Source organism: Dromiciops gliroides, chromosome 1 (assembly GCF_019393635.1).
Source record: "Dromiciops gliroides isolate mDroGli1 chromosome 1, mDroGli1.pri, whole genome shotgun sequence".
NCBI lineage: Eukaryota > Metazoa > Chordata > Mammalia > Microbiotheria > Microbiotheriidae > Dromiciops > Dromiciops gliroides.
In genome coordinates this window covers 696,401,653-696,421,559 of record NC_057861.1, presented here as the reverse complement: position 1 = coordinate 696,421,559, position 19,907 = coordinate 696,401,653, and the positions used below count along the sequence as shown (strand labels likewise).

The 19,907-nt window shown below is 42.9% G+C and overlaps 1 protein-coding gene across 12 annotated transcripts in view; it reads right to left on the bottom strand.

Annotated features, from left to right (window-relative positions):
* The window catches only part of WNK2 (WNK lysine deficient protein kinase 2), a 306,726-nt gene that overhangs the window by 67,247 nt on the left and 219,572 nt on the right, over positions 1-19,907 (bottom strand). For 4 of the 12 annotated variants that reach the window (XM_043978023.1, XM_043978025.1, XM_043978032.1 and 1 more), the window contains 3 exons: positions 18,484-18,528; positions 16,503-16,762; positions 8,271-10,210 (listed from right to left, as the gene is read on the bottom strand). In XM_043978023.1, coding sequence (XP_043833958.1) covers positions 9,860-10,210; positions 16,503-16,762; positions 18,484-18,528 — 656 coding nt within the window. In that variant the 3' untranslated portion in view covers positions 8,271-9,859. Of the gene's footprint in view, positions 1-5,222; positions 5,464-8,270; positions 10,211-16,502; positions 16,763-18,483; positions 18,529-19,907 lie in introns of those variants that run through there. The other 8 variants (XM_043978026.1, XM_043978027.1, XM_043978029.1 and 5 more) reach the window with 8 other exon arrangements.

Genomic DNA, 19,907 nt, shown 5'->3' with positions numbered 1-19,907 from the left:
TGCTTCATATGAACCCTGACCTTCTTCCTATAAGTGAAATCAGAAGACTTAAGGATACGGTGGCTAAACAGAAGGTCAGTTCAAAGATCCTTCCTGAAGACCCTCAGGCTCCTTTTCCTCTAAGCTGGGGTGGGGGCATCAATCTTTTCTTGGTGTCATGGATCCCTTCTCAGAATAAAGTTTTCAAGTGTGTAAAATAAAACAAAAGGAAACCAATCACAGTGAAAATAAAGGGCCCATCTTTTTTCCCCCCATCATCCAGGTTCAGAGAAATCCTGAGGGGCAGCTAGGTGGCACAGTGGATAGAGCACCGGCCCTGGATTCAGGAGGACCTGAGTTCAAATCCAGCCTCAGACCCTTGACACTTACTAGCTGTATGACCCTGGGCAAGTCACTTAACCCCAATTGCCTTCCCCCCCAAAACCAAAACCAAAACAAAATAACAACAACAAAAACAGAAATCCTGAAATCTATGGGCCTCCCCACTACCCAGGTTAAGAATCCCTTAGTAGAGATTTAATTCTGTGGACATTTACTCATCACAAATGATGTGCTCATCACTGGGCTAGGTCCTGTGGGGTGAGAGAGGATGAGGTAGAATGTGGTACAAAAGACAGAGGACTAGAGATTTAGTGTTAGAAGGGCCCCCAGAGACAATCTAGGCCAAGCCCCTTATTTGCCGGATGAGGAAACTTGAGCCCCAGAGAGGTTAAATGATTTGGCCAAGGTTATACAAATAGTAAGTAGAAGAGCAAAAATTTGAACCCAGGTTCTGATTTCAAATTTGGCAGTTTCCATTTTATCATGAACTCGTGATTTAAATGGGGAAACCAGACATAAAATAAAACTCAAACATTATGAGCCCAAACTCTTCAGAGGCATAGGCGATGGTGCAGACTCCTGAGAGCAATGTGGACTCCTTGTTTGCCTTTTGCCACCTCATACTCACCTCGATGAGGCAGAGAGGTGGGCCAATGGCTGGACTTGGAGTCAGGACAGAGTCAAGTTCAAATCTGACCTCAGATATTTTCTAGTGGTGTGACCCTGGACAAGCTGTTAATCATTTCCTAGCCTCAGTTTCCTCATCTATCAAATAGGGATAATAATAGCACCTCCCTCACCTGTTTGTTATAAGGAACAAATGACATAACACATAAAGTGCTTTGCAAACTTTCAGGTGTTATAGAGACACTAGCTTTTCTCATTCTACCCTTTGTGATCTGGCCTAACAAACCTAGTGTCCTTTTTTCCAGTCCTTATTGTTCTTGTTTGTTTGTTTTTTTGCAGGGCAATGAGGGTTAAGTTACTTGCCCAGGGTCATACAGCTAGTAAATATGTCAAGTGTCTCAGCCTGGATTTGAACTCAGGTCCTCCTGAGTCCAGGGCCAGTGCTTTATCCACTGTGCCACCTAGCTGCCCCCAGTCCTTATTGTTCTTAACCTCCATTTCTTTTTTCCAGGGTTAACATTCTTGTTCCACCCCCAACTCTATCCTGGGCCTACTTTCCTTCTCTTCCTTGGTGATCTCATCTGCTCCTGTGGGTTCAATGACCCCTCTCTATGCAGATGCCTCCCAGATCTCTATATCCAATTTGAGTCCTGAATTATAGATACTTACTGGATGTCTCCAATTGGACTGCTCCAAAGACACCTCAAACTCTAAAATAGGACCCATCACCTTCCCCTCTTCCTTACCTCTATTCCAACTTCACTACTTTTGTTGAAGGCACCACCACAATCCTTTAAGTCACCCAGGTTCACAACCTTGTCTCCAATTATTACTGCCCCCCTTCTTTACTCTTCACATTCAATCAGTAGCCAAATATTGTTGATTCTATCTCCATAGTATCTTTCATCCATTTCCTTCTCTCCACTTAAATAGCCAGATAGTTCAGATCCTTAACATCTCTTACCTGGAGGACCTCAATCTGTTGTCAAGTTCTAGTCAGTCATTCTACTTTCACACCATCTCTTCTCACATTGCTACCATCTTGGGGCAAGTCTTTGTCACTTCTCTCCATGGCCTTCTGGTTGGTCTCCCTGCCTCAAGTCTTCCTCCAGTCCATCAGCCATCAAAAATGGCTCCAAAACAAAACAAAAACCTTCAGCCATCAAGATTATCTTCCTAAAGGGGCAGCTAGGTGGCGCAGTGGATAGAGCACCAGCCCTGGAGTCAGGAGTACCTGAGTTCAAATCCGGCCTCAGACACCTAACACTTACTAGCTGTGTGACCCTGGGCAAGTCACTTAACCCCAATTGCCTCACTTAAAAAAAAAAAAAAAGATTATCCTCCTAAAGCACGTCTGACTATATAACCTCCACCATATTCAATAAAAGCCAACAATCCAATAAAAAATCTTGTTGACTCAGATCCATTTACAACCTGACCCCTTCCTATATCTCTACTATTTCTACACTTCACTTCACAATCCAGAGATATGTGCCCCCTTGCTGTTTCTCACAAAAAGATTCCCATCTCCTGGCCCCCAAGCACTTCTCCCTCCTGTTCCCATGGACATGGGGACAAAATGTTTTTCCTTCTTCTGGAGTCTTTCAAGTTTCAGCTAAAATCCAACCTTCTGCAAAAAGCCTTTCCTAGTTCCTCTTAATGCTAGTGCCTTACCCCCAATTTATCCTTCATGTTGTTGCTGTTCAGTTGTTTCAGTTGTGAGTGACTCTTCATGACCCCATTTGGGTTTTTCCTGGTAGAGATACTGGAGTGGTTTTGCCATTTCCTTCTCCAGCTCACTTTACAGATGAAGAAACTGAGGTAAACAGGGTTAAGTGACTAGCCCAGGGTCACACAGCTAGAAAGTATCTGAGGCGGGATTTGAACTCGGGTAGATGAGTCTTCCTGATTCCAAGCCCAGTGCTCTATCTGCTGACCCACTTAATTGACCCCTCATAATACATAACATTATATAAAAATATTCTATGTACACATCAAATCTATGTGATATGACATTGTTCCCCCTTCCCCCTACCCATTAAAAAGTAGGCTCCTTAAGAATAGGGGCTATATTTTTTTTGCAGCTCCAGCCCTTACATATTTCCCATAAGTGGCACTTCATACTTTGTTGTTGTTGAATAAAAAAGCTAAAAGGAGGCCTTGGAATGAAAGATTTCTTGGAAGCTTTGAATGGCAGACTGATGAACTTGACCTTTATCTGGAGAACAATAGGAAGCCAATGAAGGTATCTGGGCAGAGGAAAGACTCTAGAATAGCACTCTAGAAAGACTGATCTAAAACAGTATATAGAATGGACTGGTAGGTGGGAGTAGGAGCGATATTAGGTGGGGAGATGGGTGTGCCACAGGAAGTAGCATCCCATGCAATGGCAGCCTGGTCCCCAGTTAGCTCAAATGATGTAAAAGTCTTCAGCTAGACTACATTAAAAAGCAGGGACATTCTCCCCACAGTGGTTTCCAATGTAAAAGCTTGTATGGTACTAATTCTATACTGTTTGATCATCTGAGGTTGGCCCCGGAGGGGGCGGGATGGCAGTGGTGGTATTTTGTTTAGGTTTTTTCTTAAGAGCTTGGTATTCTGAGGCTATAGAAGAGCATCCAAATCTGTTCTGAGCTGCCTCTCTCAGGGCATTCCAATTCATTCACCTGTCTTCACAGACTGGGATAGTGACCATTGCCCCAAAGCCACTGTGACCATTCCCTTCCGGAGGGCAACAGCCACACAGGGAAGTAGTTTCCAAGCCTCTTGGCTTCCTTATTTTCAACAGAACATGAAAGTATCAGGCAATCTATATCCCAACAGGTTTTCCTGGGACCCTCTCACTGTTCTGCTGATGCAGGCACAAGCTACACTCCTTGCTCCTGAGTTTGGCCTGAATTGATACTTGTTGAACTGACTTATGAATTTCTTTGGTTCAGCCTTTTTGGGGTCTCATCAAGCAAAGTGATTCCAAAGCTGGGTGTATTTCATGAAGCATTTAAGAAAGAGCCCAAGTTTGAACTTACTAATTAGACAACTAGATGTGTGGATAAGAAGGTATCCTTATTGAGACAAGAGGAAGATATGATTAGATGACTAGAGAGGTACCTTAGAAGTCATTTAGTCTGATGCCAAGGGTGGCTAAGTAACTTGCCCCCAATTCTCTACATAGGTTGGAAGTGTCAAAGTTGGGATTTGAACTTGGATCCTCTGATTCTAGGATCAGCACATTTCTATTGCATGATGAAACCTCCCACTGTGGTGAGGCATGATTCAGGGACTACCTGTCATTCCAGTTGAATAGCCCAAGTCAAGCACATACTCTTATCTCTAATGGAGAGTTTTAAGAATCAGAGCTAGAAGACGCCCCAGTAGCCAACTGGTCCGACTCATACCTGAATAGGAATGATAACATCACAGCATCGAATATTTCAAGCTGGAAAAGACCCTGGAAAGGGCCAGCTAATCTACTGCCCCCATTTCACAGATAAGGAAACTGAGAGAGGTGAAGTGAATTCTCAGGTTCACACAAGAATGACAGAGTTGAGACTTGAACTGAGTCCAGAGCAATATGCCTGATGAGTGTAGACAGGAGAATCTCCCCACCCAAATGCAAATTTATTTTCCCATCCTATAACTTCCCTGCCAGCCAGTCAGGACTTCCATCATCACACCGTGGTCAGTGGCTGCACTCAACACTACTAGAATAATGCTCAGATGCCCAAGGTAAAGGAATTTCTCAAATTCACCTGAAGGACTTCAAGTTACCCCTAATGAGAAGAATTAAGTACAGGATGATCTCTCCATGGTTTCTCTACATTGGCAATAGAAACTCTCAAATGGGCAGCCTCAGGCCTTGAATTCTGGCCATTTAAAAATAAAACAAAAACCAACCTAGATTATTCCTTTCAAAAGCAGAGCTCAGCCTGTCTCCACAGGTGAGGAGTTGCCATTTCACCAAGTGACCTAGAGCAGAAGTTGGTTTCTGAAACCTGTATTCAAGGACTGAAAGATAAAATTGCTTTTTCTTTTTTTTTTCCCCAGAAGCAGATTGGCCCTTGGACTGTGGCTTTGTTACGAATGTCTCCTGTCGCTTGGTGCTGGTGAATATGCATGATGAGCCCTTGAGGATGAGTAGGTATAGGACCCCGTATACTGAAGTCCTCTTCCCTAAGCACAGAATGTCTTGGGAACTGTTTGGCCTTCAGCCAATCCCTACTGGCCTCCTTGCCTGGGGGCAAGGAGAAAGGAGAATGATCTTCAAAAACTCAAAGTATTTTTCCCCCAAAATATTTTTTATTCTTGCATAACATTTGTGTTTCCAATTGTGAATAAAAAAATTAGAAAGTAGTTACAAAACAGCAATGGGATAGACAAGGAGCAGGGTGCCTCACACACAGCAAGGCCAAATCACTTCCCATCTTCCCCTTCTTCCTCCTTAGATGAAGTGGGACCTGGCGCCTGGGACGCAAGCTCAGTTGGCCTGGGGTCAGTCGGGCTTCGAATTCTCAGAATCTAGAAAACAAAACCGCCACAGCCAGTTACAGTCCTGACAACGTGCTGACCGCCCAATCTGTTTTAAAGGTGCCAGCCGGTCTTCTGAAAGCACCTGAGGCTTCTCCCATCAGCAACTCAATCAACCACCGCCACCGTCGATAACCACTGATGGTGCATGTTTCTAAATCAAACCAAACTTCCCTGGAGGAGAGTGGATAAACAGGGAAGGGAACCAGAGGTAGAAGAGACCTCAACCCAGGGTATGGAAGGAAAGAAAGAAAGACAGATTTTTAAGCCTCTACTGATTATATGTAAGTCTTGAATCTCTATCAGCCCGGGGAATCAAAATGGGCAATGGTGACTCAAAGGCGTCTAACACAGGGAATCCTGCTTCTCGCTGTTTTAAGGATGAACAGGGAAAGCTCATGCACTTTTCTTACCCTACCATGTAACACACAGGAAGAAGAGCAGAATTAACTTCAGAGCCTACACCAGAATACTAGAGGCCAACCAGGCTGTCAACCTGCCTCCAGGCAAGGCCACACTCAAGACCATCCCAGAATGAAATTCAGGCAGCTTCCAAAGCAGGTGCCTACATATTATCACCTCAATAATATGCTTTTGAGGCTCACCCCACTGCAATTCAAATTAAATCTGAGGGTGGGAATTTCCCTCAGTATAGGTTTTTTTTTTTGGGGGGTGAGGCAATTGGGGTTAAGTGACTTGCCCAGGGTCACACAGCTAGTAAGTGTTAAGTGTTTGAGGCTGGATTTGAACTCAGGTCCTCCTGACTCCAGGGCCGGTGCTCTATCCACTGCGCCACCTAGCTGCCCCCCCTCTCAGTATGTTTTAAGTAATTAAATAAGAACACTGTGTCATTTAGTATTATCAAGATGAGAATGGATAGCAAGCACAGAGAGTAAATCTCCCCATTGACTTCTGCCCAGGGACAAGCCCAGGAATTTGCTCCTAAGGCAGGTTCCAGAAAGTACCAGTAGGCATATATCCCTATTCACTATCACATAGGATTTGGGGCCACTGTTGAGATTAGCCTGAAGAAGCCACTGCAGAGTCAGCCAGGTGTGAAGGTATGCTCCCCTGGCTTGGGGGGGGGGGGGGGAGGGCCTGATCTTGCAAAGATAACCCACATCCCCTTCTGGCCACGTAAGGGCAGAGAAGGCAAATACCAGAGGCATGAAAAAACTCGGGCATTGGAGTCAGAGCATAATAGTCAACCCAAGCAAGGCATCTAAGTACTGACCCCTAATGACCAGCTCCTGTACGTCCCACGGGGCCAGACCCTACCTTAACTTGTAGGCAGGCTATGCCCCAAAGCAAAGCCCGACCAAAAATGCCATCGTGTTATAGGGATGGCAATGCTACAAGGGAAATAGCAAGAAGCCATCATGGACATTCAGATCCACTGTAAAAGGGTGACCTGTATTCCAGCCATCCCTCGACAGACCCAATTTGAATATGCCAATGGAGTATTTCCATGATCCTAATCAGGCAGGCTGTTTTAGCTTTGTCAGGTGGGTGGAAGGTCCAACAGTCAGTCTAAGGTGACTGAAATCTCCCCAACTTCCACCTTTCTTGAACATTTACTCCGTGGAAGGTAGAAACCAGTCCTGGGTAATTCCAATGTCACTGCTTTTCCCAAACATTTCCCACTAGTCTTAGGTAGATGATAGCTAGGAGAGAAGACTTAGCATCTATTTAACTACTTAGAGAGAAAGCCAAAGCCATCTTCCACCCCTCCTCCCCAGCAAGCTCTCTTCCCTCATAACTCTCATGGTCAATCTACAACCTACAAAAGTGAATTCATATAAAAAAATAGCATAAAAGGAAACAAAACTCAAGCGATCACCACTAGCCCCACCATACATGCACGCACGCACACATGCACACGCATCTATGTAAGCAGACAGACAGACATAACCCTTCCATCCTTGCTGAATTCTTCATTCTGGGGACAGGTGACCCAGAAGGATACTAGGACACCTTCAGAACAGAAAGAGTATTTGAAGTATATTTTCCTGGCTCAGCACCCACAGAGATTCTACCTAACGACAATTTCTATTTCCTTGTCTCAGGGAGTTGGTTACCTAGACAGGAATGCTATTTTCACCTACTGAGAGTCTGTCCACTATCCAGCCTCACCCACACGGGGTGGGAAATTTTGCCTGAAGTTGAATGGGTAACACCCTAAATGGCAACGTTGGAATGCCTGGGAGTCACAGATTCCATTAAAATGACCTTGAACAAGTGAAGAGAATGCCCAGAAAAATGTATCTCCAAATACCAAGATATAGATAATGAAAAAACTTAGAGACCAGCAAAGTCTCAGAGTCAGTCACAAGTCATCTGGGCAGATGGGATTATTTCTTTGGATCTTTTAGGGGAAAGGGGGAAAGAAAAAAAAATGTTTTCACACTGTTTTCAAGCACAAAATGTTTATTTTTCTCCTCAATATATACAGTCTCTTGGGGATTTCGTTCCACTGACTGTCTGTGTACAAGGATGGAACTAACAGGCAATAGTGACTCCAGACAGTACCAATGCAAGCTCAGAGAGGAATGGGGGCATGGGGAGGGGAATGAGAACAGTCTCCTAATGTTTGCTCATGAAGCATACAGACATGAATCTAAAAACAAACAAATCAAATATACATGTTACAGAGAACAGAAATCTCTTACTACAGTCAGTATTTTGCCCAGGCAGAAGACTCTGCCTAATTGTCTAGAAAATTCAATTCTAACTGAATTGATGGAATAATATATTCTCAAAGGGTACAAACCAAATAATTCAGACAGTTCTAAGAATGCTCCAAAGTACAATAGAATGATACAGTTCCCATGTTTGGCAGCACAGGGCATTCTGCTTTCCAGTAGGGAGTATAAAACATCTTTGCAGGAAGAGAACAGTGTGCCTTCAGTGTTCCACCTTGGAAAGTTTTCTTATCCCATGCCCAGAATGAGCCCATCGGAGGTCGAGCTGTCTATGAAAAGGAAGCTTGCCATAGACAAAGTGGCTTTATATCAGTCACCTGCAGAGTGTAAGACTTGGGTGGGGGATGGAGAGTCCACAGACCATAACAGGGACCAAACTGTGGTAGGGTTTGGGCCACAGGGAGGGAGGAGTGACGGTGTTCTCATTCTACAGTGCAAAGAGAGAAAGAAAAAGCCTGGCAAAAGGAGCTGGTCAGGTTAGATTGTTCTCAGAGATGTGTTTAGTCAGAAGGCAAACAGTAGAGACACTTTAAACACTGTCTCTGCCTTCGGTTCAGTTTGCTCCTGAGAGAGCGGCACCACAGGGCCTAATGGAAGACAGAGCTCCGTAGGAGGGCCGTCTGCATTCTCAGAGTGGACTGGAAGGCCACTTACAATGGTGCTTTTCTCGCCTTGCACCAAAAAAGCATGTGCAGATTTCAAATCAAACTGACCCACGCACATCCTTTTGGTTCAAGTGTGGCAAAATCTGGATATTTAACTAAGGGAAGAGAAGAAAACATTTTTTTCTCACATCTCCTTTAACAGAAAGAAGTCACTCACCACCTGTACTACTTTATCAATAAGCCGGGCACTGGACAGAAGCACTGTGGCCAAAGTTATTACTCAGCTTTCTGTGCAGGAGACTTTTTTTTATAGCTTCCAAATATGCTCCTTGAAGAACACATTAAAAAAAATTCTTCTCTTTCTCATTGCATAAACTCAAGAGATTTAATTTTTTCCACCACCAAACAAATCAACCTAACATTTGCAACCCTTGCAACCCTTTGATAGTCAAGACTATCTTCTAATTAAGATGAAAGAAAATACCACATTTACAGTAGAAAACAAAAAACAAAAACAAAAACAAAACAAAAAACCCAACACAACCACAAGCTTCAGTTTCAAAGTGTGTAAACTCTGTATATCTTTGCAACTTAAATTAGGGAAACTGTTTTGGAACTCACAAGCAAACTGTAAATAAATTACACCTTTCCAATATATTTATATATGTATATACGTATATTATGTTACTATATATAGATATATTTTACATCTCTTTCCAGTAAGGAACTGAAAAGTCAAGATTCAAGGCACTCAAATACTCCTGCGGGATTAATACAATATTGTCACCATCAAGTCAAGTACAGGAAGTTATTTGTATTTTAAAGATTGTAAGTATAAACCACAATCACAACAATGGAGAATAAAGTGTCTTTAGCAGTGAAATATGCAAATATTGCCATGAACAAACCCACTCTTGGGGTATGGCTGTGGTGGGTTCTACCAGGCTTGCTGTGGTTGTAGCTGAAGCCACCAAAGTTGCACAGACAATTAGCATCCCCAGGCTCAAATACTCTCTTGGAAGTGTGTGTGTGTGTGTGTGTGTGTGTGTGTGTGTGTGTGTGTGTGTGTGTGTGAGAAAGCTAGGTGATTCTCAGCTTGGGGCTGCATGGGTTGACAGCAGGTTGCTGCAGGTATACTGGGAACAGCTGCAAGCCCGTTTTGCTCAGGCCTGGAAAGGGGGCAAGGGTATGCCCTCCTCTAATCCCAGGCTGGCCCACTGTGTCTGGCCACTGCACACCGTACACAGGTGCTGGGAACATTCCTCCATATGGACACGGAGGTATCACATAAGGTGGGACCGGGCCAGAAAGGGGAGTACCTGTCATAGGCATTGGCAGGGCTGGAGTGACTCCGGGAATTAATGCAGCTGACACTGGGCCAGGCACTGGAACAAGATATTGTTTCCCCACTCCTGTTCTGACTGAATTAACCTATAAAACACAAAGACACGCAGAAGGATTATGCTCAGGTTGACTGGCCAGGGTCAACACAATATGTTTGCTTCAACCCTGGGAATTCTTTAGGAAGCTGCCAGGCAGACATCTCTGTCTTGAAGAGAAAGCAGTCACTGAACCATGCTTGGAGCCTGGTGCCTTCTAAACCACTCAACCAGGACTTGGGGTTGAGGGGTGAGGAACAAAAACCATCGGACCATCTTTTCCTTCCTAACTCACAAGCTACTTCTTCCTCATCTTCAGGAATCGTGAGCTCCTCCAGGTGTTTTAGGAACCTAAGATCTCACCTGAAATGTCCAGGTGAATAAGGCAGGGCCTTAATTTTCTTTTTCCTTTTTTTTTTTTTGGGCGGGGCAATGGGGGTTAAGTGACTTGCCCAGGGTCACACAGCTAGTAAGTGTCAAGTGTTTGAGGCCACATTTGAACTCAGGTACTTCTGAATCCAGGGCCGGTGCTGCCACCTAGCTGCCCCCAGGACCTTCATTTTCAAGGAGCTCTCAACAGTCCTCTGAATGCAAAGGGTTAACTTAAAAGCTGCCCCTCCCACCCAAAGGATCAAGTTTGAAGTCCAATTATAACACAAAATGGGGATGAGCTTCAAGTCCTACAAGTCACCCACAGAGAATTGTATCCCTGACAAAGATGCTGATGCTAAAGTTTCCTCAAAAGTTTTATAGCTTTGGGTTCAGGAAGACAGCAAGTCAGGTTGACAGAATAAAATGAATCAGCCTAGAATAACCTGAGGGCAGTTATGGTGGATTGTAGATGGTTTTGGCACAAGATAACTGTGTACCCATAAAATTGAGTGTTTCAGTCATTCAGCTGTGTGTCAGTTTGTTACAAAGCACTGCCTGATTGCTTTTGGGGTCTGTCTGATTTCAGCTCAATTCTGGAAAAGCAACTACGGTAAAGAAGCTTAGAGATCAGTCAGTCACAAGACTGCTCTGTCTGTGTGTGTGTGTGTGTGTGTGTGTGTGTGTGTGTGTGTATTTTGTAAAAGCTATTCCTCAACCAATAAATGGTCAAAGGATATGAAAAGGCTGTTGTTCTTAAGGGAAGAAATCTAAGCTATCAACAGCACTAAGAAAATGTGCTCCAAATCATTAGTAATTAAAGAAATACAAATGAAAGCAGGTTGGAGGCTCCACTTCACACCCATAAGAGTGAGGGGAAAAAGGAACGTGACATATGTAGAGTGTCTGCAAGAAAACAGGCAAGGCCTACACATAAAGGAGATCAAATAAAGGAGAACAGGTGTCATATGAGCCAACATATTTACAGCAGCTCTTTTTGTACTGGAAAAGAATTGGAAACTAAGGAGATGTCCATTCATCGGGGGATGACAACAAATTGTGGTGTGTGAATATAATGGAATATTATTGTGGGGCTGTTAAGAAACGATTTAAGGGATAATTTCAGAGAAACCTGGAAAGAGCTCTTTGAACTGATATAGGATAAAGTGGAAGTACAAAAGCAGGAAAACATTTTAGGAACGCTTTTTTTTTTTTAAATTTTTTTATTTTTTGGTGGGGCAATGAGGGTCAAGTGACTTGCCCAGGGACACACAGCTAGAAAGTGTCAAGGGTCTGAGGCCGGATTTGAACCCAGGTCCTCCTGACTCCAGGGCCAGTGCTCTATCCACTGTGCCATCCAGCTGCCCCCAAAAAATCCATTTTTAAAAAGTCTTAGCCAAAGTTCTGGTTTATATGGGAGGAAAGGGTTATGTGAGATGTAAGAACCTCCACCTAAATACATCTAACTCAGTCCACCCCAGATGAAAGCCACCACTGAAATAAAACCAAGCCCACAGACCCCAGGTTAAGGAACTTGGCGCTCTATGACCTTACAGCAGTAGATTTCAGTGTTGGGAGAAAAGCAAAATAATGGAAGTGACACTCAAGTGAGAATGATCCATACCTACTATGAGAGGGTCATGGGACTGTTTGTTTTCTTAAAACAAACAAGGCCAAAGGGCTGCCAAATGATGACATCACAGGAGTTTTAACAGCGAGGTATGGTACTTCTAGGCAGTGATGGGGAAGAGATAAAAATCTCTATTAAAATCTATTAAGGTTTCTGCTTCTAACCCCTGATGCTGATGCTATGGACTTTTTTGATTGGTGTTTTTACAGATTTCTTGAATATCTCCATGATTTTTTCACAAGGGCTCTTAAAGCAACAACTCCCAGTATTGTCTGTCCGCATGCGTTGTTTTCAAGTCAGGCACTTATACTGAAGTGGCAGTAAGCTGGTACACATATTCAAAGGGTTTTAAGAAAAATGTTCTTGGGGGCAGCTAGGTGGCGCAGTGGATAGAGCACCAGCCCTGGAGTCAGGAGTACCTGAGTTCAAATGGGGCCTCAGACACTTAACACTTACTAGCTGTGTGACCTTGGGCAAGTCACTTAACCCCAATTGCCTCACTAAAAAAAAAAAAGAAAAATGTTCTTGTTGGTGAAAAACTTGATTTCACACCTTACTCTAATAGCTCTTTCCAAATCCATCTAACGCTCCGCATGGCCCAAGAGGTAGGACTGCCTGCTTGTGAAGCTGTCACTGGGGCATGTGTTCAATTTCAAGACAAGAGATGGATAAGGACTCTTGTCCAGGTATAAGTAGAAAAGTCCATTATTAAAACTTACAATTTCTTCCTTCCCTCCTTTAGTTCTTCTACAGAATCCTTCAAAGGAAAACCATTCAAAACCTTCAGGTCCATGTGTGTATCACCCAATTTAACATTTAATTCTTGTCTAGGTTTGTTCTTCCATGGTTTCATATATTTGTTATATTCTCAACTAAACTTTTAAGTCCTTGAGGATAGGGACCATGCCTTGCATTTCTATGCCAGCCACAGTGCCAATCACAGTTTCAATAGAGAGTAGGGCCTTAAAATTCCTGCTGATGGCTCAAGGGGGCCACCTTGAATATTATGGACATATGTTATTGGCCTATCCTATCTCACACGTTCCTTTGGGGGGAGGGGGAAGAGAGCAATGGCGATGATAATTCTGTTGTCATCTAACATCATTACTGAACTCTTGTCTTCTTCTTAGATGGTCTCTGGGATAGTAAATAGTGGAGAATACCTTAATGGCCTTCTGAATGACAAAAATAAGCACATAACCCTGACAAAACCTAAAAAATTTACAAAATCAGAGTTGGGAGAATTCAGCAAGATTTAAAGATTCAAACTTTTCCAGCATAGGTAGAGAGAAAAATTACTCTTTAGGCAAATGTAAGCAGTTGTTTACCCAACTCCTGGGATTTACTAATAGGGCTGCTCCAGCAGAAAAAGATTATTATAAACATCTGGCTTGACATCCTTTCTGCTAGTTTCTTGATCTCCCTATCTCCTTTCCTTCAGGCTCCAACTGTGACACTATTTTGAATTTAATGCTGACTTTTCTTCTGCTTATCTGTTCAGTCTCTGATTCCCATTAAAATCAATAAAATTCTTCCTTTGAAAGAGTGACTCTCTCTCCTTCTCCCTTCTCATAACAGCCACCTCCCTGGTGTCCAGGGCTTCACGACTTCATGCTTGGAGTTGATACAGGGACTAATGCTACCAGCTCACCCACGTGCATGCTGGTCCCTCTTGTGACACAGGCTATGGTATAAGAGAAGACTCCCCCCTCAGTTCAACCAGAGACAATGCCGGAGTTTTTCAAAAGGTGTTTTTTACTAAGAAAATAAGCAAGAACAAAACAGCAAAACATACAAATTGCAGAAATGCGTGAATCTGCTGAGCATGGGTTTCTGATGCAAGCTTAAGTCAAGATACAGATATGGGGCAATCAATCTCTTGGTTCCTTTTCCTCACTTTCACTTCCTTCCAGAAACCATCTTCACAGTTAGACTTAGGCAGGAGCAATCTTCTAGCCAGGTCAGATTAAAAAAAAAAATTACTGACATAATTTGGTTTTATATCACCTAAACTGCTCCTGGCCTGGTCACACTCTGTTTAATGGGGTGTCCTGTTAGTAACCCTTTAGTTCGGTACAAGATCTTATCCAGGCACCACCCAGACAGCTTAGTGCCTATCCAACAATAGGGGTTTTCCTTCCTTCTTATGAGAAGGCCAAGAGGAGTTCCCCCCACTCCCAACTATCTCAGCCAAATACTAGTTTTTCAGGTCCTTTTAGAAAAAGAGATTTCTTGATCTTACTACCTTGGAATCAAGCAGGAACCGCCATCTGATGAATTATTAAGGTCAAGTCCTAGAATAGTTTGAATCCAATTAAATTTCCCCTTTTCTTTAGATTATCACTTGCCAGTCTCCTTTGGGCAAGCATCTGATGCCTTAAGAGATCTGAGAACTGATGAGTCTGGTGGGGAAAGGAGGATGGTGGTGATGGTTATGGTAGAGAGGGTTAGCCCTGGATAAACAGAAAAGGTAACTGTACTTTGGAAGTATTGCTGGCTTTTGAAAAGAGATCACTTTCCAAATACACATAGGCTCTTTGACAGGATTCCCCAAAGGGTTGAGGATGCAAAGGATGGACAAACTAGAGAACTCATCAAGGTACTCTGTACTGCAAGTATGGCCTGTCAGTGGACGCTCTAATCTTTTTTTTTTTTTTTTTTTGGCAGGGCAATGAGGGTTAAGTGACTTGCCTAGGGTCACACAGCTAGTTAAGTGTCAAGTGTCTGAGGCTGGATTTGAACTCAGGTCCTCCTGAATCCAAGGCCAATGCTTTATCCACTGCGCCACCTAGCTGCCCCTGGATGCTCTAATCTTAAGGGAAACAAATGGGTTTCAATTGCATCCAGCAAGATGAAGGCAATTAGTCACTCCTATCATATGTAGCCTTAAAGAATCAGAAAAACAAACCCATGCATTTATCATCCATTGTAAGGGCTATTCCTGAATGGAACTACATGCCAAAGTGACCTTTCTTCTGCTTGGGTTTGTTGGAACATTTTGGATGGGCTGGGGCAGAGGAAGGACAAATAAAATCCTTCCTGAGCTAATTAGTAACAAGCATACCACGCCCCCCCCCCCCAATATCCATTCTCCATACCCAGGAAGAAGAGAAATAGATTATTCTCCATCCAGGAGGTAGAAATTGAATGGGAAAAGGGAGAAGCCATGTAAAATGGCCAAGGTTAACTAGAGAGTGAACCCACCTGGGAGTCAGAACCAGAAACCATTACTGAAACTCTGGCCAATGCTGCTCACACTAAGTTATGTTCTCCTAACCCAAGAGAGAAGCACATTGGGTGAAGAGGGTTGATAGGAGATATATTACCCTGTTGTTGTTTTGTTTTTCTCCCTGAGTTCAGTCTTAATCCCTGAAGTGTGGTCCTTGAAGGAATATAAGCTCTTTGAGGTAAGAGACTTTTTCATGTCTTTGTATCCAAAGTGTCTTGTACCTGGTAGGTGCTATTTTAATAAACATTTTTTTGGGGGGGTGGGGCAAGGAGGGTTAAGTGACTTGCCCAGGGTCACACAGCTAGTAAGTGTCAAGTGTCTGAGGCTGGATTTGAACTTAGGTCCTCCTGACTCCATGGCCAGTGCTTTATCTACTGTGCCACCTAGCTGCCCCCTTAATAAACACTTATTGATTTGAATTTTTGGGGGGCAAATTTCCTTGAACCTGATCTTTTCTTCAGGGGATGACAGAAGAGAAATGTGCTTTAAACATTTCTTTCATGGTACATTAGACTAAAGTGGGAGAATTAGGGAGGGAGAGGAAGCTAGAAGGAAGAAAGCAGGGAGGCACACAGTAGCCAATGACTCCTTCATGCCCATTGCTGTAAATATCAGAGCAGTAACAACACAATTTTAAAATTTAAGCAGCACTGAAAATTGCATGTAGAAGGAAAGGAGGGACTTTAGGTCACTGGCACTCAGTCTGCAGACCATCCCACATCTGAGGCCACAGAAAGCCAGAGGGATTTCATAAGGGCTTTTCCCACCCAACACAGGAGACAAAGTATTTCTGTGAACAGGTCACTTGCAGTGTAACTAATGGAAATCATGGACTAGAGAGGCAGGTTAAGCAAGATTAGTTGTACATCAGCAAACACTCTTAGGAATTGCAACAGATTAACATTATGCAGACGAGATTTCAAACAACATCAAGTCTTAGAGAATTGGTTTCAGAGACACAGGACACCACCCTGTAGCTCTCTGCAACCCAGTGAGGTGGATGCTGTTCAATGAGAAGGCATCACTGCCTTCTAGGACCCCTTCTAGACAAGAACAGGCTCTCCCTTGGCCCTCTGACCCCTCGCAACACTGCCTTCCCCAAAGACCACCACTTACGCCACGTGCCTCGTTTTGTGCCTGGGCAGGGTTGGCTCGGGGCTCCATATCTTGCCTTTTCTGGTTCTGTTTCAGTTGGTTTAGGGAAGGTTTTGTCTGAGCAGTTCCCACGGTTTTGCTTGTCCATTCATCCACTAGCTTGTGCAAATCATCAGTGAACGTCCCTTTCTTATTGTTGCTATTGTTGACTTGTGCCTGGACTTGCAGGGAGGCTGGGGGCACTGGCTCAGGGCCTGTCACCAGGCTGGTGGTAGAAGATCCTAGGAAATCACACACAAGGCAGGATCAATCATAAGGCTGACACACAACACACTCTTTCAACTACTTGAGTTATTTTTGACATGACTCTGCACCGGAGAACACCTTTGCTTCAAGAGTTGGTCTGGAAGAAAGGGGGCCCATCCCTGATATTTCCCATACTTTGCCTATCATCTAATCTTCTGCTGCTGCTGAAGTGCATGACACAGGCCTTTCTCTTTGGGAATGCTGTATCAAGTGTCAGCACATGGGGGGGAAGAGAGCAATAACAAATAACTGGGCCAGTCTTACGACAGCTTTTCCAATCTGCTTTTATGAACAGCACCCATCTGTTCTACCCCAAGCATTTCATCACCATGGTTCAATGCTCCCTGTGCACAGAGCGAGTATGAGACCAAATTTCCAAGCTTGGTTCCCAGAATGGGAACAGCACAGGCCTCATGGTTTAGAGTGAACAGAGAAACATGGTAACAAGATTCTTATGTTCAGAGGAAAATGCTTATTACAACAGGTCATATATATATTTTATAGTCCAATAAGTTCTAGCTACCTGGAGGTTCTAATTAAGTTAAAAAATTAATTAATAATAATAATAATAATAATGAAGGGAATCAGGAGGTAGAAGTTTAGCTTCTTTTAGTGTTGGTTGCTATGTGGGGACATTTAGGAGGGTGTTAAAGCCAAAGAGTAACATACTTTTGTTGTGAGCTGGCTGGGCAGCTTTCCACAAACACGAAAATTTAATGTATTAAATCAGGTAGAAAGGAAGCCTGTTTCAGTGCCTGGGGAAATATTTCGCACTGTCATAGGCTAAAGTGGCAAGTATGGTCTTTGAGGGCAGGGACTATTTTAATTTTGTCTGTCTTCAGTGCCTAGAACACAGTGAGCCCCTCATAAATGCTTTCTGAATTGAACTTGGTACAATTTCTTTTAAAAATATATTGGCAGATAATTTCTGACCTATAATTGTGGATAAGTTGAAAGGAAAAGGATGGGAAGTAGTCTGATTATGAACTTGCCTTTAAAAAATTAGTTCCAAAAAAAGGGGAGAAAATTGAAATTAACATTTTCAAAATGATTTAACCAGAGACCATCTCTTCAAACAAACAGTTCAGAAACACAATGCACTATGTGAGACTATTTTAGTAATTAGCAATGAACAAGCACAGACACAGATGCCTACTTCTAATAGCAATTTTTCAACCAATAGCTGAAAAAGTAGTCCAGGTAAACCAGTAACCCATTTAATGCTGGACATCTTTCCTCTTGCATAGGCATTCATTAAAAAAAAACCAACAACTTTTTGGGAATATTTATTCTGGTGATTAAGGAAAAGGAGCCAATTAGTTATTAGTAATTTATGGATCTGGGAGAAAAACGGAGCCTCTGAAGTAACTTTGGTAAAATGACACAAATTGAAGCAGGTATAAAGAAGCATGAAGCTAGGATGAGGTGAGGAGTAGAAATGTTGCTGTACCAAAAGCTGCAGGGACAACTCAGACACAAGCAGAGCAGCCACTTCCATGGAAATAACAGCCAAGTTTATTCAACAGGCACATCTCAGACACAGTTGTCTGTCTATTCATTCACTCACACAGAGCCCAGCCAGCACCATTTTTGCAAGAACATCAATGGAACCCTAATGGTATAGCCAAGAAAGGAAATTAGCCCATGCAATGGAGAAAATATGAAAAGAGGGGGGAAAAAAAAATCAGATAATTACTACTACTGTGCTCTTTGCCTAGGCATAGACGTTTCAGGGTGGACCCTACAAGGTAAAACAATACAAGACACACAGAGTTAGGCAGGACAGTACACTTCTGCTGTACAAGTTACTGTATGTTCAAGCAAAGGTCATCATTATGCAAGGAAGAGCAGACAAAAAGTCAGCAGTTCAGAGAGAAGAGAAAAACCTCAATTAACTGGGCATCCCAAACCCGTGTTAGTGTGCAACAGGTTAACAAAAGTTTTACTGAGCACATCCATATGCCAAGAGCAATATTTGAAAGCTTCAAGTTTGACTTTGTGTGTGGAAACCCAATGTCTCTGTGCTCATGAAAAAAAAAATCCCCTTGGCTTTCCAATTCAAGCACTTGGATGCCCGCTCTGATTAGGCACATGAAGCGGTTTAAAATCATTTACAAGAGCTTATTGTGATGCAAAGGGGAGCTAGCCAGCAGTTGGTTAATAGGCTGTAAAGGACAAATTCAAAGTTTCACAAGTCCAAAAAGATACATTGTTCTGTAGGTCTGAGGCCAATTTGGAAAATCTTCTATCATCTGAGGGCTTCTAAGAGGTCTGAATAGTCTGAATTCAGTGGCAAAATTAAAGTGTAATAAAAACTAGGCCCAATTTGGTTCAAAGGGCAAAAGTTGATCTGGAAGTAGAAGTTTTATACTCGAGTTTTTAACCCCAAAGCCCTTATTACTGTTCTCTTTTTGTACACTTATCTTCAGTATTGGGGGGTGGGGTAGAAACAAGAAGTTAGCCTTCCTTTCATGTATCCCTTTGTAATTGGAGGACCACTAATGGCATGCATCTTCCTTCAATTTTCTGCTTAAAAACTGTTCAAGTTGTAGGTGAGGGGCATTTAAAAGTGAGTATTGTTACACATTTTCTGTAGTGGCGGTGGTGGCGGTGGTAAAGGGGTCATGGGATGTTCACCTCCTCACAAAGAAGTAAGAATTAAAAGGGACAGGCCAATCATTGTAACAGATTCCTGTATATGGGTAAAGCACAACCTTTTCTCTTGCAAGATAGGAGTACTTGGTAATTACTTCAAAGGGCATTTCTGCCTTACTCTGCTTTCAATATCAATATCATTTGTCTATAATATGCTGCAGGGACAGCATTTGAGGGTTTACTACTACTTGAGATTGATTAGTTATTATTCTATTAAAGCTATCTGGAAACCATCACTGGGAAATGACTCCCTTTTTATGTCTGGAAACTCCTTGAAAGGAGTTACTCAGACAACACTTAAACCTTGTTATTGTCCCTAGAAAGGATAAGGGAAGGAAGTGTCTGTCCTATTTTAGAGATGGGACAAGAGTGTCTAAATCACTTTCCCTAAGGCTACTCAACGAGGTTAATGGTAGAACTAAGAACCAAAACCAAGGCTGTTATTTACACTGCTGAAACAAACCC